The sequence below is a fragment of the Telmatherina bonti genome (assembly GCF_933228915.1).
Source record: "Telmatherina bonti genome assembly, chromosome: 23".
In the NCBI taxonomy this organism is placed as follows: Eukaryota; Metazoa; Chordata; class Actinopteri; order Atheriniformes; family Telmatherinidae; genus Telmatherina; species Telmatherina bonti.
Genome location: NC_136632.1, coordinates 26,379,411 through 26,403,884, shown reverse-complemented (window position 1 = coordinate 26,403,884; position 24,474 = coordinate 26,379,411). Strand labels below are relative to the sequence as shown.

The 24,474-nt window shown below is 43.5% G+C and overlaps 1 protein-coding gene across 3 annotated transcripts in view; it reads left to right on the top strand.

The window, feature by feature from the left end:
* shank3b (SH3 and multiple ankyrin repeat domains 3b) overlaps positions 1-24,474 on the top strand; it is a 55,771-nt gene that overhangs the window by 7,560 nt on the left and 23,737 nt on the right. For all 3 annotated transcript variants that reach the window (XM_079263577.1, XM_079263578.1, XM_079263576.1), the window contains exons 2-15: positions 16,753-16,924; positions 17,054-17,257; positions 18,859-18,930; positions 19,012-19,120; positions 20,120-20,271; positions 20,351-20,480; positions 20,569-20,606; positions 20,716-20,832; positions 20,914-20,991; positions 23,387-23,453; positions 23,537-23,756; positions 23,829-24,004; positions 24,098-24,211; positions 24,279-24,354. In XM_079263577.1, the coding sequence (XP_079119703.1) occupies positions 16,757-16,924; positions 17,054-17,257; positions 18,859-18,930; positions 19,012-19,120; positions 20,120-20,271; positions 20,351-20,480; positions 20,569-20,606; positions 20,716-20,832; positions 20,914-20,991; positions 23,387-23,453; positions 23,537-23,756; positions 23,829-24,004; positions 24,098-24,211; positions 24,279-24,354 (1,721 nt within the window). In that variant the 5' untranslated portion in view covers positions 16,753-16,756. The remainder of the gene's footprint in view (positions 1-16,752; positions 16,925-17,053; positions 17,258-18,858; positions 18,931-19,011; positions 19,121-20,119; positions 20,272-20,350; positions 20,481-20,568; positions 20,607-20,715; positions 20,833-20,913; positions 20,992-23,386; positions 23,454-23,536; positions 23,757-23,828; positions 24,005-24,097; positions 24,212-24,278; positions 24,355-24,474) is intronic.

Genomic DNA, 24,474 nt, shown 5'->3' with positions numbered 1-24,474 from the left:
AGGACAAAAGCGGGAAATGCTCAAAACGATGACCCCAAGTTATTTCAGGACAGAGCCTCCTGCTGCTCCGAGCCGACCAGAGTTTCACCTCCTTCCAGGACAATGACTGGAACGTCCTGAAGGAAACCTGCGGAGCGACTGGAGATGTTGCGTAACAGCACTCTGCAGTGAAGAGAGCAGTGAAACAACACAAAGCTTCTCCTCATCCCTCTGAGTATTACCTGAAGGACCCATTCACATTTCCAGCAGCAAGCCTGAAGATGAAACGGCTCTTTCTGCCGCGGCAGAAACGTTCGGCTTACTGAGGCGAGAACGTCGGATTTCCAGCCTGGAGAACAGAGGCGTTAATGAGGAGAGAAACGGGACGAGTCAAAATGGAAGAAAAGCTGCATCAACATTAATTCCTTTCTCTTTGAACGTCTGGCTGCTGCTCTGACGTCAGCAGGTTTTAAACTTGACCTCTTTCTGCTGCTTTAATCCAGAACCAGTTGCTCCAAACCAGTCGGAGAACGAATGGAAGGCAGGTTGAGTCTGAGCTCTTTTCCAGGCGAATTCACGCAGCGTTCGTGTGAAACACGTCAGAGCTGAAAAACAGTGTTTTAGCTGCTTCTACTGGAACAACAGATTACAGCGTTGTTAACACAGAATAACGTTACAGACGGCGCCACCTGCTGACACGATTAGCATCTTTATAAATCCTGTTTAATGAATGAGGGAAAGTGTAAGCTAATGCCCACACCATCACAGAAAACGAGTTTTTGTCGGATTAAATACGACCGGAGTGCGACTTGATGTTTCCGCTACGTTGACTCACCCAGTTAAACTGTTAACTGCACAACGCCGTCAAAATCATTTCACATGAACAGCGTCGAGGTGTCTTCACTGCGTTGTCTTCACCTGCGTTGCTGCCTCCAGAAACGCCACAGCGGTTGGATACTCTGCTGTCTGACATTCCTGAAAGCAGCAATGGGGAGGGGGCGGAGCCTAATTTAATTTGTTAAGTCCACATTCAAAGTAAAGTTCGAGAACATCCGACCATGTTATTGTGCGCTGAGTCCGGAGGAAGCATCGGTAGCTGCTGATAAGCTGCTTTAGATTTTACAAGTTGAGTAAATATTTCGACAAATGTGTTGATGAACAGCAAAATGTATCGTTAAGTAAATGCCGCTAACGCCACAAATTAAGTCACGCAGGTTAGTTTAAACAATGTAAGCTATCGTCGACTAGAGCTGTGACGATATGCTTTTGTCCCAGTTCGATTCCAATTGCGACTTTTTTGGTCCTGATTTGATTTAAATTGCGAGTCTCAAAATTCTTCAATATTGCTGAGTTTTGTAGATTAAAAACAAAATAAAGTATAAAACTTCTTTTTTTTTTTTAAATCGTCATTTTTCTTAATTTCAGTTAGGAAGAAACAACCCAGTAGCCAGATCATCATTCTGCTGCTATGATGTCCAATAAGACAGGAAAAAGATCAATAAAAACAATAAAAATGACAAAAATTTTATTTATTTGTAAAAAAAAAAAAAATTTTTCTCACAAAAATCCAGATTTTTTATTTTTCGATTCGATTTTCCCACTCCTATCATCTACACACTGTAATGTGTTAACCACCGGTCGCAGTTTTAGATGAACCTCTTCAGATATTTTTTTTTTTTTTTTTCCCAACAGCGGAAAATTTAGTTATGTTACGCCTGTTGACTGAAATAAATTAATCTCGACCTTGAATGATGAAATTTATCCAGTTGTTCAGTGTCCGGCAGGCAGTCTGGAAAAGGAGATCTCACCCGAAGTCACAGGAGAAGCTGGCTGTAGCTGCGGCGCTGCTAGCGGTACGCTTGCTTTCTTTGTCTGTTTACATGTTTGTACATATTTGTGCCAGTATACATCAGTAACTGAACAAGATGTCGATAATGGCTGTATTTGTGTAAGTTAATATTTTTGTGTCAATAAGAGACGAAGCAGAAACCTTTAACTGGATTTCAGAGCAGCTGAAAAAGCCAAAAAGTCTCTTTATGAAGTAAAATATGGAACAAATTCTTCAGTTTGTCTTCCAAACATGCAAAATAAGATGGAAACAAGTTGTAGTATATTTTTAATTTGTGAATGTTTTAGTGTTTGAACAGCTGTCGGTGAGCTCGGTTGGCTTTTCTCTGAAAGCTTAAATTTAATCCGTTAAACGGCATCAAGAAGCTGTAATTTCACTCATACACGAGCATTTGAAAGCCAATACTCCTCTGGTGTTTATGTACTAATAATGAGCCAATTTGTCCGCGGGAACCTTGAAATGTGTTAAACAGATGAAGAGGAGCATTTCTAGAGTGTCAACCTGCAGATGAAGGTCAGTGTGGATGTTTCTGCATCACATGCCACCACAGTATCATCTCTCTCGTATTAAGGTTTAATCTCAGGCGATTCAGAGTCTCTGATTGGAGGAGCTGAAGTGTTTTCTCAAGTGGAGGCTGAAAATCAAAGCTGATTGTGGAGGGAGTCGTGGAGGCTGAAGGTGGACATTAAAACAGACCATTTTAATGTCCTGCAGCGATGTTGCCTCAGTAGGGGGATGTTATGACCACCTTGGGTGTTTGGGTCAGCGTTAACCCTCGTAAACACTGAATAAATACAGAGCTTAAAACAATCAAACAAAAGGGAGAACAGACTTCATGCAGTATCATGGAGGAGTTCACACACAGTCAAGCTTCCCGTTTTCATACTCAAATATGAAGGAAGGGGCGCCATCTCCTCCGACAGGCCCACACCTAAATCGCAGTCTTACAAAGTCAGAGAAGGCTTCGGGGTTGTAAAGCCGAACCTGCTGCTGGTTCCTAAAGACGAATCTACTGCTGGTTCCACAGAGGAACCTGAGAACTGAAGGGTGTGCCTCTTTTTCCTTTAAAACGTCGTAAGAACCAGCAGGAAACCTGCAAACTGACCCGCAAGGAGATCAGCTTGGAAAATCTTAAGCTTGGCTAATTCCTCTGAGAATTTTTTTCTTGTTGAAATGATTATTTTGTTTTTGCAGAGTGTTACAGAACGATTGTGATTGGTCAGATTTTTTAAGTGGTCGTGGTTAATGCAGAAAATTATAAAATGAAAAGTCATTTTGGATGCTAGGAATGTGGCTATATCGTTGTAACTATATGTTTATAGCATCATGGCAATAACACTGTAACTATGTGTTTATACCATCATGGTTAAAACACTATAAATACTAGCAGTGTGGCTTTCACACTGTTTATAGCAGTGGTTCCCAAAGTTTTTCTGCAGGGCCCCCTTTTCATCCACGACAATAATGTCGAGCACCCCCCCCCCCCGCCCCCCCCAATCAGATGGACCACAGAAACTTACTAAGAAATGCCTCTTTAGTTTTAGTAACTGTATTGTAGGTATCTATAATTAAAACTGTGTCAGTACTATTATCCATTCTTCTGCTGAAGTATAAACCAGGACTATGAGACGATGCTGCTTTAGTAAAACAAGTTTTCTATATATGATAGTTTATTTCTAAAGTAACCTGCAGGCTTTTCTTTGTGTTCTGGATGAAATGTACTCAAGTGGTGGTGTAACTTGTTTGGCTTCATACTTTGTGATATTAGGTGATAATATATTGATCCATGCAAAAGACTGTGGTCTCATTATTACCCACCATTGATTATTAATATTACTGGTCAAGCAGAGACAGATATGCTTCATCATAGTTTATTCTTTTTTTTTTTATTACTTGAAGCCACTGTCGTTGATTTATCATAATTTCCTATGAGTACTTTTACAAATTCATCCAGTGTAAAAACTCCCAAGTTTTATTTAGCCTTACTGCGCCCCCCCCCCCCCCCCGTGATAACTCTGCGTCCCCCAGTTTGGGAACCACTGGTTTATAGAATCATGGTTATAACACTGTAACTATGTGTTTATAGCGTCATGTTAAAAACACTAACTATGGATGCTAGTAACATGGCTATAACACAGAAACTATGGATGCTAGCTGTGTGGCTATGACACTGTAACTATGTGTTTATAGCATCATGGTCACAACACTGTATGGATGCCAGCAGTGTAGTTATAACACAGAAACAATGGATGCTAGCAGCATGGCTATATATTTGTAACTATGGATGCTAGCAGGGTGGCTATAAAAATGCAATTATGGATGCTAGCAGTGTAGCTATAACAATGTAATTATGGATGCTAGCAGTGTAGCTATAACAATGTAATTATGGATGCTAGCAGTGTGGCTATAACTCAAACATAGACTGTATATAAAGAGATGGACGGAGCCTCTGTGACGTCACCTGTAGGTTTCTGAAGAGCTGAATTGGGCGGTTCCTACCATCGCCATCTTGGCAGCGTCATGCGTGTTGTCTCGCCGAAAAAATACAAATATGGGGAAAGTGGTGGAGCTGAGAGGGGGGCTGTGAGCATCATGGCAGATGATTGACATCGAGTGAACTCCGAGCTTTCTGTAGCTAAAAGCTAACTGAGCTAACCCCGAGATAACGGAAGCTAATCAGCTAACGGAGGTAAGCGGGCTAAAGCTAAGTCATGTTGTTAAACGGTTAAAAACCGCAGTTGTTCTACGTTCTTCTGACTTGAAGCCGGAGATCGGTACCTGTCAATCAAAAGGACACGCCCCTAAATATGCCAAACTTCCAGCTTAAATTACTTTAAAACGGGCGACTTGGAAAAAAATTCACTCCTGCCACAGTTGTCATGAAGGTAAACCTAACCTAATAACCGAAAATGGAATTTTGAACCAGTCTGTAAACATGTTTATTTCTGCCAATAAGTTGGCCTTTTTAACATGGGAGTCTATGGGAATTTGCTCTGTTTTGCAGCCCCTAGTGGAGGAGGAAGAAACTGCAGTTTTATGTACTTAGGCTTATACACATAGGCTTTACCTTTAACTGCTGGATGTTGCCGCTGGCTCATAAACAATGGATGCTAGCAGTGTGGCTATAACACAGAAACAATGGATGCTAGCAGTGTGGCTATAACATAGAAACAATGGATGCTAGCAGTGTAGCTATAACAATGTAATTGTGGATGGTAGCAGTGTGGCTATAACACTAACTGTGGATGCCAGCAGTGTGGCTATAACAATGTATTTATGGATGCTAGCAGTGTGGCTATAACACAGAAACAATGGATGCTAGTAGTGTGGCTATAACAATGTAACTATGGCTAGTAACAGCATGACTAACACCGTAGCTATAGATGCTAGCAACATGGCTAAATGACTGCAACTATGGATGCTATCATCAAGGCTATATATTTGTAACTATGGATGCTAGCATCAAGGCTATACATTTGTAACTATGGATGCTAGCATCAAGGCTATATATTTGTAACTATGGATGCTAGCATCAAGGCTATATATTTGTAACTATGGATGCTAGCATCAAGGCTATATATTTGTAACTATGGATCCTAGCATCCAGGCTTTATATTTGTAACTATGGATGCTAGCATTCAGGCTTTATATTTGTAACTATGGATGCTAGCATCAAGGCTATATATTTGTAACTATGGATGCTAGCATTCAGGCTTTATATTTGTAACTACGGATGCTAGCATCAAGGCTATATATTTGTAACTATGGATGCTAGCATCAAGGCTAAATATTTGTAACTATGGATGCTAGCTGCACGAGTATAACACTGTAACTAAGGATGCTAGCAGTGGGGCTAAAACACTTCTAACTCTGGGACTCCAGAAGCCAACTGGAATCAGATGAAACAGTCTGGTTTTTCGCTCAGTAACATGTTGCATTTAGTCGTAATGAAATACTTTGTTCAGTTATGTCAGTTTGTTGCCTGAGGCCATGAAGAGATCAAACTTTCATCAGTAGTGTGTCTGAGCCCTGGTATAATCTTTACTGAAACTATGAATGCAGGATTTCGCAGCACAAAGAAGCTGTCAAACCTGGAAAGCAGCTACATGTTTTATTGATGAAACAATTGATTATTAAAAAAGCCAAGATCTCATAGAAGTAACAAGCTGCACCATTTAGTTCACATTAAATAAAACTGCCATCATTCAGCTTCACTTTATCTTTTTCACTTACAACCAACACGTTGACATGAACATGTTTATAACCGGTTTCTCCATGACCTTCACCTGCGAACAGCTTTGAGAATTAATATGAGAGCAAATGAAGTCTTTATAAGCTGAAGCTGAGTCGTTTCAGAGGTTCATACGTCATGGTGAGTAAATAAAAATCCCCCTTCAGGTTTACGCTGTTTAATGTCGCTGGATTACACTGTAATGAAAGGAAGGTTTTCATTGCCCTGCTGGTTAATTACTCCGATTACTCCATTCATTTCAGATTCTTGTAAAAGCAGCTGAGAGCTCAGAGACACATAAGCTGCCTTTAAGAACCACCAGAGATTTAATTCAGAAAAAAACTCAGGAAAACATGGACTCTGCCACTGGATTTCTACCCAAAGCTCACTTTGGATGTTAGATGGAGACATGAGAATACAGAGCGATGTGGAAAAATGATCCAATCATGTCTGTTTTATTTCTATTAAAAGGCCAATTAGTAATTTTTTACACCAAATATCAAGTTATTAAGGCATTTAGCTGCCTACTTCCCCTCTATTTAAATAGTTTATAATCTAGAGATGTTTGTTTTTGATCAACCTTTCTGGGAGCTTGTGAATTTGGGATTTGGCAGCCACAGAGTTGTAATAAATCTCCTGTAGAATAAATACATTATTATTATTGGTGAATTCTTGTTGGCTTAGAAATGAAGCAACCTGTCAAAATGTTATTTCATAGTTGAGGTGAAAGTAGACTAGTCTGTTTACATGCACACCATATGGCTTGGTGCATGTAGACCCATAAATCTGATTTGTTTACTCTTTTCGCCTCTGCACATGTGCAGGAGATGTGCCATTTCCGTCCAAAATCGGCTTCTTTTAACAGACATAAAGCTAAATTCAGATCATTGATGTGTCATGAGTATAAACTAATGAACTAATAACTAAAAACTCTTTTTCTGCCAAACGATGTGCGTTTCTTCGTTTGCTTCTTCGTAAACGCTGGATTCATGTGTGATGGGGGTAGATGTTCCTTTTATAGATGAAAAAAGGGGCTCTGGAGGTAAAATTTTATGGAAGCATGGATATAAAACATTTACCTGTAAAGTACCTATAAAGTATTTCATCACAGCTAATGCTACATTAGCAGCTAACCTTAAAAATGTAATACATCGCTGCCCTCTTACTTCCATGCATCCTCTACATTACCATCATTGTAAAGTCAGTTCGTCCACTAGGGGGCGATGCTGGGTTCAGAGTTGACTTCCATGTTTTGTCACCGGTTGGTCGTGGTAATGCACCGATATTATTAAGCATCCAAAAACACCAGAAGAAGAGGAATACTGTGTTTTTTGCTTTTCCCGAACCTTCAGGTACTTTTTATTATCTGGTTTCTGCGTTGTCGTTTTGTGTCAGCTATCCAACTCAACGCTGCACCCGCCGTTTCTGGCGGTATTTCTCGGTTTTATATCGTGACAGGTAGCTAAGCTTGAAAACGGACCAAATTACACGCGTAACCAACGCAGGCGTTGGATGAAACTGTTAGTCTATGAAAGTAACAGGAAGTGACATCACCATACAGGGACTCCTAAATAAGTCCAGTGACAGACTGATAAGTACAAACAATTTTCCAAATATTTTCCATAGATATTTCCGGAGTGCATGTATATATGCTCGCACCAGATTTTTAAAGTAATCTGATTACTCCCAGACACGACATCTGTTGTGATGGTCAGTCTTTCTGGTCTCCGGTGGGTTTGGCTGAGGTCTATTTCTCTTTGACGAAGGTTTCGCTGGACTAAATGTGTCACAATGTTCAGAACATCTGAGACACGAAACATCCAGGAGTCTCTCAGATTCCTGCGTGGTCCCTGAACCAGAGCTTCTCTGACCTCCAACCTTTCTTCAACCTGTAGGTTAACCTGAACCCAACCAGGCTGCCGGTTTCCACGGCAGTTCAGGTAAAACGTTGTAAATCTGGTTTCCAGTCAGTCGGACCGGTAAAATAACAGCCGAATAACGTACAAATACTGATAACTCTGAATTTTTTTCCTTTGTTTTAGTACATAGAAGTAAAAGTACTTTATCAAAATGTTATTTATTACAATGTCCTTTTAGAAAATATTATGAACCTGAAATATCTGCAGATAATTAAGTGCAGTTTCAACTATAATTATCTTTTTAAAATGTATTTGCATTTTATTTTTGTATTTTTTCAAGATTTATATTTATATATATATATATATACATATATATACATATATACATATATGTATATATATGTATATATGTACATATATATATATATACATATATATATATATATATATGTATATATATGTATATATGTACATATATATATATATACATATATATATATATATATATGTATATATATGTATATATGTACATATATATATATATATACATATATATATATATATATATATATATATATATGTATATGTGTATATATATACATATATATATGTATATGTATATATATATATATATATATATATATATATATATATATATATATAATATATATATGTATATATATGTATATATATATATATATATATATATATATATATATATATATATGTGCCCATGTTTTGGTTTATTAATATAAGCTTTATTTATATTCAATTCAACTTTCAGTTCAGCTTTATTTGTACAGTGCCACTTCACAACAATGTTGTCACAGGACACTTTACATACACGTCATTTCAAGCCAATTCATACATATCCTATAATAGAAACCAACTGACTGCATCGAGTCATGACTTGGATCCAGTCCTCCATCCTGAGCTGCACGCGGCGACAGTGGGAAGGAAAAAACTCCCCTTTAACAGGAGGAAAACCTCCGGCAGAACCCGGCTCAGGGAGGGCAGCCATCTGCCTCGACTGGTTGGGGTGGAGAGGACAGGAAAGACAGATCAACATGTACAACTGCACTTATTCAGGAAGACCTGCGGAAAAAAGGAGAAATTTATGTTAGAGACGGCAATATTGTCATATATTTATACATTAATATATTAGAGAAATAGAGCGAGGTACTTCTCAGTGCATCAGGTAACATCCCCATTGCTACATAAGTAATGGATGGCTAGACTACCCATAACTATAAGAGCAATGAGCAGAACCTGGACAGTTGGGTCCCGTACATGCAGACTCCAACTCAGGAGATGCTCATATCCTAACTATAAGAATCATGGAAAAGGAAGGTTTTCAGCTCCATCTTAAAGGTGTGGAGGGAGTCTGCCTCCCGAACCCACGGTGGGAGCTGGTTCCATAAGAGAGGAGCCTGATAGCTAAAGGCCCTTCCTCCCATAGTACTCTTAGAGACTCTGGGAACCACCAGTAAACCTGCAGTCTGAGAGCCAAGTGCTCTATTTGGAATATATGGAACTATAAGATCTTTTATGTACAATGGAGCTTGGTCATGGAGAGCTTTATATGTGAGGAGAAGAATTTTAAACTTTATCCTGGATTTAACAGGGAGCCAGTGTAGAGAGGCTAAAACTGGTGAAATATGATCTCTCCTGCTAGTCCTCATCAGAACCCTCGTTGCAGCATTTTGGATCAGCTGGAGACTTTTCAGGGCATATTTGGGACAATCCATAAATAAGGAATTGCAGTAATACAGTCTGGAAGTAATAAAGGCATGAACTCATTTTTCTGCATCTTTCTGAGACAAGATGCTCCTAATTTTTGTAATATTACGCAGGTGGAAGAAGGCGGTTCTAGAAACCTGTTTTACATGTGAGCTAAAAGACAAGTCCTGGTCAATAATGACTCCAATTTATCACAGTGCTACTGGATGCCAGATTAATGCCATCCAGATTAATTACATAACAGGATGATTTTGTTCTAAGTTTTTCAAGATAACGACCTCTGTCCTGTCTGAGTTTAAAAGGTGAAAATTCAGAATCATCCAGGTCTTGATGTCTGTCAGACATCTTTGTAATCTAAGAAGCTGATTGGTTTCATCTGGCTTCATGGAGAGGTAGAGCTGAGTGTCATCCGCATAGCAATGAACATTTATACCATGCTGCCTGATGATATTTCCTAAGGGAAGCATGTATAATGTGAAAAGTATTGGTCCAAGTACAGAACCCTGAGGAACTCCATGACTTAGCCTGGTGTGTGAGGAAGACTCATCATTTATATTTACAAACTGAAATCTATCAGATAAATATGACTGGAAACAGTCTAATGCGGTCCCTTTAATCCCAATAACATGTTCCAGCCTCTGTAGCAGAATATTGTGATCAATAGTGTCGAATGCAGCACTGAGATCTAAAAGAATGAGTACAGACAGAAGTTCTTTATGAGGCCATGAGAAGATCATTAGTGACTTTCACCAGCACTGTCTCTGTGTATTTTATTTATATATGCTAACTAAAATAAAAACTAAATAAATTATACACATTTACAAGTAAATTAAAGCCTGCAACATAATCCCAAACGTATCACAGACAATTCCAGTGTTTTAGGAATTTTTCCAGCTCTGGGAGTTATTTTACATGTACATACATGTAGTTTTTCATATGCGTGTAGTTAGCCTGGCCACCTGAAAGGACTCCCCTCATTATACAAACTGATGTCTGATCTGTTCAGTCTGGAAGAAAGAAAAGAGAACAAGTTTCCTCCTTTTCCCCCATCAGACACCTCGATCATTCACATGAATATAACGTAACATCTGAAGACAAAAACTAACATTTCTGTGCAAATTGTGTAAAAACTCGTCAGCTTTGTCAACATGGAGAAACATTTGGACATATCTATCTGTAACATTTCTACACTCGCTCCATAATAATATTTACATTTATTATATATTATATATATATTTACATTTAATATTTAATATTTACATATTAAGATTTACATTTAATATTTACAGAAGGAAACAAAATAACATTTTCTGCCACAGAAAATGATGATTCAGACCAGAAGTCCGTCCCTTTAAAGTGTCCGGGCAGCAGCGTGACTTTTAGCTTCCTGCCTCGCTTCACAGCCATTGAATTATTATGAAAAATAATCATGTTTTAATATTTATGAATGGCATCGGTGTGTGTTGCTTCGGTTAAACCGTGAACGCCAGCATAAACACAACGTTCACAACCCTGAGGAAAACTCGCGAAATGTAACGAGGAAGTCTCGTCACATGCAACACTTAAAGTTATCGACTCTTACCGAAACGGAGTTTTAGTTTTTATGTCTTTTATTGTCTGTAATCATGGAAACATGAGCGCGTTGATGCTCTAAACTCCTCTGCGCTGATCAGATGAGAGAAGACGGCGGCAGCTAAATGCTACAAGTCAGGTTGACGGAGAGTCAGCAGGTACCACAGAAACTGTTCAGCAGCGTTGCCACGGCAACAGCGAGCATGTAGATGTGGAGGCTTTTTATAACACACACACACACACGGTGTGTGTGACACAGTGAGGTTAGCACAGGATTCCCTGCTATTCCAGTTTCTATGACAACTCACAACTCATGCTCGCCTCTCCGTCTGCCTCGCTTTCATCTTCATCTGTGATGGAAGCAGCCGGTAAGTTCTGACTTAACGGCATGGATGCTGAACGACGACTAGTTAGCAGCAAGATACCTTGTTGTATCATCCTCATCCTCATCATCCTCATCTGAAAGCAGTCTGATAAAGTCTGCCATGTGTTGGGAAGATTTTAGTTGTTTTTTTCTGAGGAATGAAGCAACAAACAAACTGCTCTGAGATAAAACCAGGACTTCATCAGTCAAACTTGATTTCTATCTTACTTTTCAGCCAGAAGATGCTTCACGTATGAAATGAAAGCTATGGCAGAGAGAAGTTAAAGCCTCACTACGGTCTGGAACAACAGGCCTCATTCTTCCCAAAGTCTTTATGTTGCACTGGAGAAGTTTTTATAATAACTGTGAGATTCATCGTCTTTGTCGGCCCAAGAATTTAATTAAATTGGTGAATAAAAATTCTGCAAGTTAAAGACACATAGCGTTACTTTCTGACCTTGAAACCCAGCGTCCCGGACGTGTTCGAAGACACAGTGACATCTATCGTGTGTATCTCTACACACTGCCCAGCAGCGTCTCTAAGCTGAGAAAACGACACTATAAAACTTTTACATCCGGGACTCGACGTGACGTTTCTCTGCACGGTATAAAAAAGGACTGGATGTTCTGAATGCGACGTCGCTGATTCAGCAAAGAAACAAAAAAACCCCAAAAAGTCATGGTAAGATGGTCTTTTCCACGAGAGAGCTAGCAGGTCAGGTAGGATGCAGGATGGAGGCTGGATTAGCCGTCCATAGGGGGCGCTGACGGGAAAATGGCAGAAGTTCTGTGGTGTGTCTTTAAAAAGATGCACCAGCTGGTTCTACATCGTAAGTAAATGCCCATAAAATGTCACGATTGAGGGAACATATTTGGTGCATGTGCAGCGTTTCATATCACCACGAGCTTCAGCTCTTACATTTGAAGGCCCGTCGATACTCGTCTGCGTCGGGTCGATGTGCCGTCACCACCGTAGGCTCTGCCTACATCCGTACAGGCTCGACGTGCACCTCTTCAAACCTGACGTGCATTCTAGCGTAGCTACGCCAGCATAGATACGTGGAAGTGCTCCCTTGTGATTGAGTCTAGTTGCGTTTATTATTATTATTATTGTTATTATTATTATTATTATTATTTTACATATTTACATATTTACCTGACAATCTCATCTTGGTTTCATCTATCGGAGCTTTGCAGAACTTGAGAAAATGAGCAAAAAGAAATAAAGATTATGAATAGAAAAGGAGAAAAGATAACTAAAAGAAGGGTCTTGTTGCTGAACGACGCCATTGGCCGCCATTGCTGTTCTAAAACAGGAAATACTCGCTGAAACGAAGCGACCTATCCAAAAACTGCCTTGTGGTGTTTACAGACTGATCCCAGCCATACTGCTATCGCATGGACCAACCTAATGCTCTGCGTTAGGTCGGACGTAATGGAGGCTCCATCTGTCTTTGTACGTGTAGTTTAGGGTTGGATGATTCAGATTCAACGGAAAAAACACGTCAGTCACCAAACTTCAATTCAGCGACAGGATCCATCTCCTTCTGCAGAGGTTCAGCGTTCCAGAGTGTTTTGTTCTGGTCAGAAAAAGATTTATGAAACATCCACATCAGTTTTTTAGATCCGAATCCGTTTGCTTAGAAAGTCACTTCGTTTGGGGAAATGTGAACGCACCAAACAAATTCTGAATTCAGACCAAAGAAGCGGACTCGGTCTGCCTACAAACACAAGTCTCGATCCATCAAGCAGACCAAATACAGGAAGTGGACTGCAGAAAAAGTGACTTCCTGCATGTGGCGTAGCATTGCATTGTGGGTAAATCCATAGCGATGGCGTTAAGGGTCCTCTGCCTCGTCTGGTGTTCATACTGCGTCCATTGTTGCAGTGGATTTCTGCAGGATACTTGCAGAAGACACAATAAAAACCCAAAACAGCCATGTTTAACTGGCAGGTGGAGGAAACAGAGTTTTCTTCTTCACGCCGGTCTTGTCCTCTCTTCTGCTAAATACTAGTGCAGCGCCACCTCTGGTGGGAATGGGGAGATATCATTCTAATGATTTGACCAAAGTGAAGCGTGAACACGATCTCGGTTCGCATGATACACCCCCCCCCTACACTCTCCTGATGGGAATGCAGCCTTAAAGTCAGAACGAATTGACATTAACAATCCTACTGTCTGGCCAGGTGGGGTTCAAGGCTTCTTATAGATTTTTAAAAAATTATTTAAAGGTTATTCTTTTGTTTTAGTGGTGAGCCCATGTATAAGTTTGACCACAGAGACACGAAGACACAGTAACATTTGTGACTAAATGATCTGTTACTTATGTAAAACTGGTTTAACTGTGGAAACGTCCAGTTAATATGCTGAGTGGCACAACGCAGCCGCCTCTCCGTCGGCGTCATATTGGAGGCGGAAACGTTTTACTGGCTGGACGTCAGCATGGAAAACGTCTGCTGGTCAAAGTCATGGTTTCACCTAAATGTTTCTGTTCGAGCTGCTTCATTCGCAATAAACATTGCAGAAACACAATTTTTGTTCTCAAATGAAACAAAATAATAATCAATTTTATTTATATCTCACTTTATATTTGAAATCCAATCTTAAAGTTATACAGTGAGCAGAATAAATACAGTAATAAATAAACAGGAACAATAAAAACAACAATAAATAAACAAAACAATAAACAAACAAAACAGCAACAAATAGAAACAATAAAAACAGCAATAAACAAACAATAAAAACAGCAATGAACTGAACAATTAAAACAAACAATTAAAACAGCAATAAATAAACAAATAAAAACAGCAATGAACTGAACAATTAAAACAAACAATTAAAACAGCAATAAATAAACAATAAAAAAAGCAATAAACTGAACAATTAAAACAATAAACAATATAAACTGCAATGAACTGAACATTTAAAACAGTAATAAATAAAAGTAAACCATTAAAACAACAATAAACAAACAATAAAAAACAGCAGTAAATAAACAGAATAAAAACAGCAACAGAAACAAAGACAAAGAGTCAGAAAAGCTTTAAAATGACACGTTGGCAGTCAGTAAAAGGAGGGAAGAGAAATTAGATGCTTCTCTGAGCAAACGCGGAAAAACAGGATGTGATGCAACATCCCGAAGGCTTTGTCGAGTGGAGAAGGTGGAAGTCAGCAGACGACCTGAGGAAGACGTGGTCTCGCTTTCAGACACCTGAAAATGTCTGTGCATCAGATCAGACGATTTCCTGCCAGGCTGAATATGTAAAACTTGCAGCGAGGAGAGTCTGTGGGAGGCTGCTGCAGTCCTGCTCACGTCTCTGGATGGATTCAACTATTTTTATGACTTACTAATGATGAATTCATCCAGAACTAACTCCTGTTTTCTTCATGCTTTATCTGAACAGATTAATCAGCTGGTTATGAATGTTGAGACGGACGTTTGGAAACACACAAGCAGAGATTTAACACATTCAAAGAGTCTAAGAATAAAATACGTTAAAAAACCAAATAGAGCTACAGCGCCACCTGCAGAGAGCAGTGGGTCATTTAGGTTTTACTGTCGTCAGGTGTTTAATATGTAAGTGACAGCGCCCGACGAGGTGTCCATTATCAGAAATTAATGGACAACGTGGAGGCTTGAACTGTCCGATGCGAAGCGGAGTCCATTATTTCTGATAATGGACACCTGAGAGGGCATTATCCCGCCTATACCATGGTCTCTCTCTCAAAGGAAAAAATATAAGATCAATTACTAATGTTTTTACTGTTGAAATCATTAACAAGAAGCAGCGGAGCGAACTATTTAATGTCTCTTGTTGTGGCGTTGCCAAGGTAACCGCCGTTGGCAGCACCTGTAGCTTGTTCGACGAAGTATGATAGTGTTGCGGTATGTATGGGACTGTGGTCCAGGGAGCTCAGTGTGTGTGAATGTGTGTGTGTGTGTGTGTGTGTGTGTGTGTTTGTGTGTGCGCACGGCGCGCCGTCAGGTGATCGAGCCTGAAAGATAAGAGTATTGAACGGAAATGCCGCCCCCCTCCTTTTAACTGATTCCATTGAAAATATTGTGATTTGAAGATCGCTGTGAAATTGGCATAACCGCTGGAGCATTAATGCAAAGAAACACGCAAGGTCCGTTGCACCGCTGCAGGGTGACGGCAGAGCCACTCCGTCCCTCTTTGAGAGATCTGGAGCTTCATCACAAACTAACTGATGAAATATTATTTAATCCGGTTGAAACAATATGATGGATATTTTATCTGCAGTGACTGATTTCAACTGAAGATCTCGGTAGAACATGACTGAGATGGGAAGGAATCGGGAGACTTTTTTCCTTCTCCCTTTTCTACCGATGGTCTAAAGTAACCATGGGCTGCTTTTTGACATAGTCCTCCCAGATATTCTTTCTGCTTTCTGATTTGTCCGTTTGTTGCTAACATTTCTGTTGCCGCGGTTACCAACAGGTGTTTGAGCCAGCTCAATAATTTAGAATTACTGGGCTATGTGACAAAAATCTTTTTAACCTGTGTCCATTATCACTTTTTTAATGGACACCCGGCAGCCAATCAGAATCAAGTATTCACCCAGACCATGGTCTAAATACATTTATTTAAAAACGGGACTCCAGCTTTTCTCTTTGGTGTAGCAGTAAACTTGGTGCTTCTCTTCATCACTCAATCATTTTTATAACATGTTGGGTGGAGTTACGCGGACAGTGGGAGGAGTCATCACAGCAGCACGTGCAGCGTTATGTGTTATCAGGTCAAACTAAACCGAAGGATGGCGTCTGAGACTGAAGGGAACATCTGTTGATCATCTCGCCGCTCCAACCGGATCAGAACTTCACTACAAGCGTTTTTGTTCGACGCAGACGGACTGGAACGGCAGACACGATAGATATTTATGGCAGTAAAACTTTTTTTCCCGTTTTTGTGATAAATTTGACTTTTTTTTTAGACTAAAACAATCCTGGAAACGTTGAGCGGCTTCAGCGTTTGTGTTCCTGCTTCATCATGAGCTGTCAGTCAGTCGGTGTGCGTGGGACACGTCTCTCGTCGCCACCTGGACGCGACAGTCGGCGTGCGGCAAGGTGTCGTCGTTTCCTGCGCTGTGATTCGTCACCTCGATCGCAGGCTGTAATCGCGGCTCTGTGTGTTCCAGCCACATGCCTCTGAGTCCGGCTGCTGACACCAAACATGATCGCCCACGGCAACAGGCGGTTACTAACGGCAACCCCACAGGCTCTGCTGTCGCCAGGGACGACGACGCAGAAGACACACCCTCTGGAAACAGCATTGTGGTCCGCATCGGCATCCCAGACCTGCAGCAGACGGTAACACACACACGGACACACAGTGTGTGCTTCAACATGATGATAAGACACATTACAAACCTGTCTGTCTGCCTGTGTCTGTCTCTTTCTCTGTCTGTCTGTCTGCTTCTCTGGCTCCGGCTCTATCAGAAGTGTTTGCGGTTGGACCCAGAGTTACCAGTTTGGACCAGTAAGCAGAAGGTTCTGGTGACGTTGACTCAGTCTCTGTCGGATGTTTTGAACTATGGTCTCTTCCAGCCGGCGTTTAACGGCCGAGCCGGAAAGTTTCTGGATGAGGAGCGGCTGTTGAAGGAGTATCCCCTCCCTCCCATCACGCCCATCCCTTATCTGGAGGTAAACAACCAATCGTGTGACAGAACCGTATAAAGGACAAGTCTGCTGTTTCTCTGATCACATGAACACGCTGCCTGTAGAATCACCAGAACAGCGGCGGCGGGTTGTGCAGCACGTCTCCGTGAGCTGAATCAGAACTCTTAAACTGGGAAAGATCTTAGATTTCCTCCTGTAAACCTGCGGTGTTGTGTAGAAACGTGTTATCTTGTCAGAACGCGCCAGCGCTGCCCTGCCAGAACATAACACCGCACTTCTATTCCAGTTCCGTTCTGTGAGATCAAAAGATCAACGTGTCTGTAAATTATTGATCAATAACTTCAGCAGCCTGTAGGTACGATTGTAGGAAATAACAACGTGGACGTTTAAAACTTTAAGTAAAGGACTGGATCATTTATCCCATATTTCTGCAAAAAGGATGATTCCACAAAGTAGGCTGATTATTTATACACCACTTATCCCAGTTCTGGGTTGTTGGGAAGCTGGAGTAGATCCCAGCTCTTAGCAGGAAGCAGGTCCACCTGGACAGGTCGGCAGGTCTACCTGGACAGGTCGGCAGGTCTACCTGGACAGGTTGGCAGGTCCACCTGGACAGGTCGGCAGGTCCACCTGGACAGGTCGGCAGGTCCACCTGGACAGGTCGGCAGGTCTACCTGGACAGGTTGGCAGGTCTACCTGGACAGGTTGGCAGGTCTACCTGGACAGGTCGGCAGGTCCAACACACACACGGGGAAAACATGTAAACCGCACACAGACCGGCTGCAGTTGGCCTGCAGCATAAACATGACCGCAGATCAGTGAATGTAGACATTCTAGTTGAATAACTTGTCGAGTTCCTATGAATCTGCGTATAAATCCATGAAACTAAACAGACAAGCTGAAAGTCTCCCAACACGCTCATATAAAGCCATCATGTAGCCGGCTGATGCATGATCGGAGGCAGGATGATCTGACAGCATCCACACCTGATGCCTAACTGCATCAGTTTTACCGATTATTTCTATCTTTCCGCTTTTTTAATGACAAAATAGTTTTAATAAAGGGCTTCACTTTCCATTAAATACAGGAAATACATAAAATCATAATTTCAGAAGCTACAGCTGCCGAAACTCTCAGCATTTAGACGTGGAGTTCAGATTAGCATGGATTTATAGGCGTGTCTTTCCCATGTTCTGATGATACGCACATACGTAGAACGTTTCTATGGATCGGATGAAACATTACATCAGTAAAGTAGCGGTTAAAACACAGATACGGCGTGTTTGTTTACACGATAAGCCGCTCTTTACTCTTCTATCATCATTTCCGTTGCGTCAATTCTGCACGCTAAACATACAACGCACGCAAACGCACATCGTGGTGGGAATATTCCAGGTCCGATCGGACCCGTAACCTGAATGAGGAGATTCAGCACATGGAAATATTAAACTACAGAGGCCCTGAAGGGACAAAAACTCTAGAGAAACACTTGTCATCTTTTACCACCAGATGGCGCCAAACAGAGAAACTTGTCTTTTAAATGTCTGCATGAAAGTCTTAACGTGTCATTTGTTCAGATGAAGTCATAACGTCTGGTGTTAATGTTGAAACGTCTCTCTCTGCAGTTTCGTTATAAAAGGAGAGTTTACACACAAAGTTACGTGGACGACAAGCAGCTGGCAAAGCTGCACACAAAGGTAACGCGTCTGGATGGTGGCTGACGTTCTGCCAAGCCGTTCTCTGCTGCTTCCTCAGCTCGACTGTTTTTGTTCTCGCAGGCCAACCTGAAGCGCTTCATGGAGCACGTTCACCAGAAAAACGTGGAGAAAGTTTCCAAATGGTTGGAGAAAGGTCTGGATCCTAACTTCCACGACTCGGACAGCGGAGGTGAGCGGATCAGGAAGTAGTCCGAGCCCTTCGCTAGTAAAATGAACATTCTTCCTGCATGTTGTCGTTTAACTTCCCGTGTTGAGCGTCATCATCTGTCTCTAACACGTTAAAGTTACCAACTAGCACGTCAACTGTTATAAAGTCTGATTGAAACCCGCTCGACGTCTGCGTCAGGTCAGGCTCACATAGCTAACGCAGAGGAGTGCGTGTTTATACTCGTACAAAGGGCTGCTGATGGCAGCATCTACCAGAAAAATCCGTGAGGCGGGGCTTTATGATGGTTCGCTTCAGTTCCGGCAAGTATTTCTTGTTTTAGAACAACGGTGGCCGATGTTGCATTTAGCGACAAGACCCAAACATCCGATCACTAGAGTACATAGTTGTGTTTCCGTAGATGGGATGTACGTCAGGTCCACGTTTGTCGAGCCTCTGCAGATCTACGCGTAGCCTACAGCGGTTGTAACCGACCTGATGTAGACAAAAACTATCCTTTGTGCGTCAGTCACATGAACACTTTGGTGTGTTTTCAAAGAGCAGAAAACGAAGGAATACCAACAGAAATGTTGGGGGAAGTGTTGAGCTGTACAGCTGACACGCAACCAGAGAAGAAGACGACTTAGAAACCGCCAAATAAAATGTACCTGAAGAAGATGCAGCAAAAAAATCTGCTTTTTTTCTTCTACTGGTGTTTTTGAACGGTTGTAAATAACTTAGTGTGTGCATCATCGCCACGGTGTCAGAGCTCCGAACTCCGCGCTCGGAACTCGCCGCTCCGAACTCAGCACTGCCCCCTAGTGGACTGACTGACCAACCACGTCGACATCTGACGTTGAAAACAGACGTTTCCGAGAGTAGCAGAAAGGTTTTGTTCAGTGCGATGAAGAGCTGCAGCGTCGCTGCTGTCGGGGGGTTGTGGTGGTCCTGAGAGCAGGACCAGGTGAGGCTGTAGTCGTCCTCCGCCCGACACTCAGCGGCTCCTCTGTCTTTGTGTCTCAGAGTGTCCTCTGACTCTGGCGGTGCAGCTGGAGGAGAGCTGCGAGCTCATCAAAGTCCTTCGCAGTGGAGGAGCCCACCTGGACTTCAGGACCAGAGATGGCATCACGGCTCTGCACCGGGCAGTCCTCTGCAGGAACAGCGCCGCCCTCACGGTGAGTCCACCCCCCCTACCCTCCACCCTGCACCCCACGTCTCCACACTTAACCCTGAACCCCGTTCTCCTGTCCCCAGACCCTATTGGACCTTGGAGCGTCTCCGGACTACAAGGACAGCAGGGGTCTCACTCCGCTCTACCACTCGTCCATGGTGGGCGGCGCCCCCTACTGCTGCGAGCTGCTGCTGCAGGACCATGCCAGCATCGGTAGGAGGCGGCGCCACTTTTATTCATCGCTTTATGCTTTCTGTGGAGAAACCTTTTGACTGAAGGGGTTTTGTTACCATGGTTACAGGGATCACAGATGAAAACGGGTGGCAGGAAATCCACCAGGTGAAACACACACACACACACACAATCAGTCAACACACACACACACGACGACAAGTTATAGTTCTGAACGATTGTGTGTGTGTGTGTGTGTGTGTGTGTGTGATTTCAGGCATGTCGCTATGGTAACGTGCAGCACTTGGAGCACTTGCTGTTCTACGGCGCTGACATGAGTTCCCAGAATGCCTCAGGAAACACCGCACTGCACCTCTGCGCTCTGTACAACCAGGTAACACACACACACACACACACACACCGCTGGAGTCCATGTTCATCAAAACGGTGTGAAACTCTGAGTGTGTGTCTGCAGGACAGCTGCGCCCGAGTTCTGCTGTTCAGAGGAGCCAATAAGGACATCAAGAACTACAACAACCAGACGGCGTTCCAGGTACAGACGACAGCCCCCCCCCGCCCCCCCGTCCACCAGAACATTTAACTTTTCAGACCAGTTTCCTGCTGGGACGCCAGAAATCCTCCCAGTTTGATTTAAAACCAACTAAACTAAGTTTCCGCCTCCGGCTTCTTAACGTTTAGCAAAGCCACGTTATTTTCGACGATTCAGTTCGTCTGCAGGAAAACGCAGATTAACAGCGTAAAAACGATTCTTTGTCAGACCTGTGAAAGAAAAGATGTTCCGCACACGGACATAAATCATCTGGTTTTAGGTTTCATAACGGCGGAAATCTGCTCTGATGTGACGTGTTTACGGCGGTTGGCCGAACCGACTCGACCATTTACTACCAATAATTAGCACAACGATAATTTTTAGTCGGGTTAGTCAGGTTTATTCCCATCTGACCAATCAGAGGAGGCAAGTTGACATCACCCACAGAGCTGGTCATGAACTGCTGCTTCACACTTTGTATCACCATGGCGACCATGTCCGAGCGCCTTATCGTCTTTTCTTGAAGTTAGCTGCTGCCGCAGGTCCCCAGATGGTCCCGCTTCAGATCCCAGACTAAACAAGTCCTCCTCTCAGGACAAACGCAGCGCCTCTTCTCTTTCGCAGCATCAGCTCGATGTGGAATCCATCTTTGGTTTTCCACCTGTTGGTTTTAGAATCGTCAGGTCGACGTCGGTATCTCACCTCCGAATCATTTGCAGTTTCGTTCCTTCAGATCGGTCTTGGTGAGGCTCGAATGAAAAGGCTTCAGGACCTCCATCAGGAAACAGCGTTATGATGTTTTTAAACATTTATTTTTAGAAAGCAGGACAAACATCTGGCTGATCGCCATGACGACGCGTTCATTTTTTTTATCCAGAACGGTTTAATGTCGTATTTTCTCATGAAGACACGGAGAAAACAAAGCAGCCAAACAGTAAAACATGGATGAAACTTGAATCCATGCAGACGGGGTGATGATGCGGTGTCGGGTCGGGGGGGCAGCTGCCAGTCTTCATGACGCCCTGCATGATGCAGCTCACCAGTAAACCCTGCTCTCTGCAGCGTTTCCACTCCGTCAGAGCTTCTCAAACTGGGGGAGATGAAACATTAATGCAGAGTTAATTAGTTTGTCGGCATCGAACACAACACGTTTGTGCACGTCGTGTCAGAAATCTGAATATGACATCATCTCCGGCGGTGAACCGAGTCCTCCCAAAACCACTTCATCCTCTTTATGCAGTTTTCAGCCGAAGCTGCAGAATAAACCGTCGTATGTTTCACATGATCAGTCCAGCGGCGCCGGAGGCTGACGAAGCGAAAGTCCAACACAGACAGACTCCCTCCTGGGGGGAATTTAGAGCAGGGGTCGGCAACTCCGGTCCTCGAGCGCCGCAGTCCTGTAAATGTTTGGAGTTTCCCTGCTGCAACGCAACTGATTCAAATTAATGGATAATCTGCAGACTTGTGCAGAGTTTGATTTCAAGCTCTGCAGATCAGGTCCAACGTGTTCCAGGTGTGTTGCAGCAGAGAAACTCCTAACATTTGCAGGACTGTGGCGCTCGAGGACCGAAGTTGCGGACCCCTGATTTATGCCGGGCGGACATAAATCAGGGCCGGGTTTGTCCCTCCGACATGTGTACTTACACTGTACGACTGCTGTCAGCCACGATTATTGACAACCATGACGACTTGTCGGCGTCAGTCGGTGTGCGACGGCACGACGTGCTCGAGTGTGCACAACGAAAAACAAAGGTTCCTATGACAACAAGATGGCGAGCAGGCAGCAAGTTGTGTGCGCTGTCTTGTGGGCTGAAAGGAAAAAGAAAACCTCGTGTTCTCTCCATAGATCTACTAATCTCTCCTCTAGCCGCTGTGTCCACCGCACACGTCTGGAGTTGGGGTTGCCCGCCATTGTTTAAAGCGCCACCGGTGTCTTCGGCGCAGGTGCGAACGTAGAATCGTGACGTAACACCGCTCACACTGTACGGCTCACGACCTCCCGACCGGACATCCCGACGCTACGATGTTTCCACCATGACGCAGCGTGGTCTGCGACAGCAAAATCGTGGGGAAACCCCTCGAAATCGCGCAGTGTCTGCCCGGCGTTAGCCAGTCGACCTTCTGTTGGGAACGTAGATCATCGGTAAAACTGCCGTAGCGCCGCTGGAATGTCTGCAAAGAGAACAGGCGTGACCGATCATCATGATGAGGTTAAAACGTCGGAGATCAAAGTCGACATTTTTTCACTTTGCATGAATTTCATGCAGAAAAATACTAAAAAAAAAAAAAGCTGGAACATTCATTAAAGGTGTGACGGAAAGCTTCCTGTTGCATTCTGGGAGACGTAGTTCAACCTGCTTGTCGATGCGCTCATGACCTGAACCTGTTCTCCGTTTAGGTGGCAATCATCGCGGGAAACTTTGATCTGGCTGAAATCATCAAGATCCACAAGTCGTCTGATGTCGGTGAGTTTAAATGCGGCGCGGTGGCGTGGGCGTGACATCACAGACGGTGGATTTTAACTTTGTGTGTTTACGTGTCCAAGCAGTTCCCTTCAGAGAAACCCCCTCCTACACGAAGCGCCGGCGAGTCGGCGCCATCAGGTCGCCGGCGGGGAACGGCCTGTCGTCCCCTCGCTCCCTGATTCGCTCCGCCAGCGACAATGCCCTGGAAAGCCCCGCCTCCTCGCCGGGCCCCTCCCTCCAGAGCCTGGAAACACACCATGACACACACACACACTCACTGAGACGCCACACGCGCCGCCTCAGGTACGTACAGGACCACCGGTGGGAGGTCCAGCAGGAGGTCCAGGTTAGATCAGCGTCTCTGTCGTCCTGCAGTCCGAGCGGCAGAGGCCACGTGGACACCAGCCCCCCTTCCTCACCCCCCCTCACCCCTCAGATGAGGAAGAGGAGGCTGTACAGCGCCGTGCCAGGGCGCACCTTCATCGCCACCCGCTCCCACGTCCCCCAGGGGCCCGGAGAGATCCAGCTGCACCGAGGAGAGCGAGTCAAAGGTGAGCGAAGGAGACGGTTTTACCACACCACGTGTGTGTGTGTGTGTGTGTGTGTGTGTGTCGTACTGACCTCCTGCATGTGTGTGTGTGCAGTGTTGTCTATAGGAGAAGGAGGGTTTTGGGAGGGAAGCGTGAAAGGCCGAACCGGCTGGTTTCCTGCAGACTGCGTGGAGGAAGTCCAGATGAGACAGTACGACCCGCGGCTGGGTAAATATCCCCCTGCAGCTCCTCCACACGCCAACAACACGCACTAAACACGCCGTGTGTGTTTCAGAGACGAGAGAGGACCGCACCAAGAGACTGTTCAGACACTACACCGTAGGATCCTACGACAACTACACCTCCTACAGGTAACACGCCGTCACTGCAGCGGCCTCGGCCGTCACGGGGAACCTTTGTTTTCCTGTCAGACTGTTGATGCGTCCTGGTGGGCGGATTGGGGAGGGACACTTGTTTCCCAGTCTCAGGAT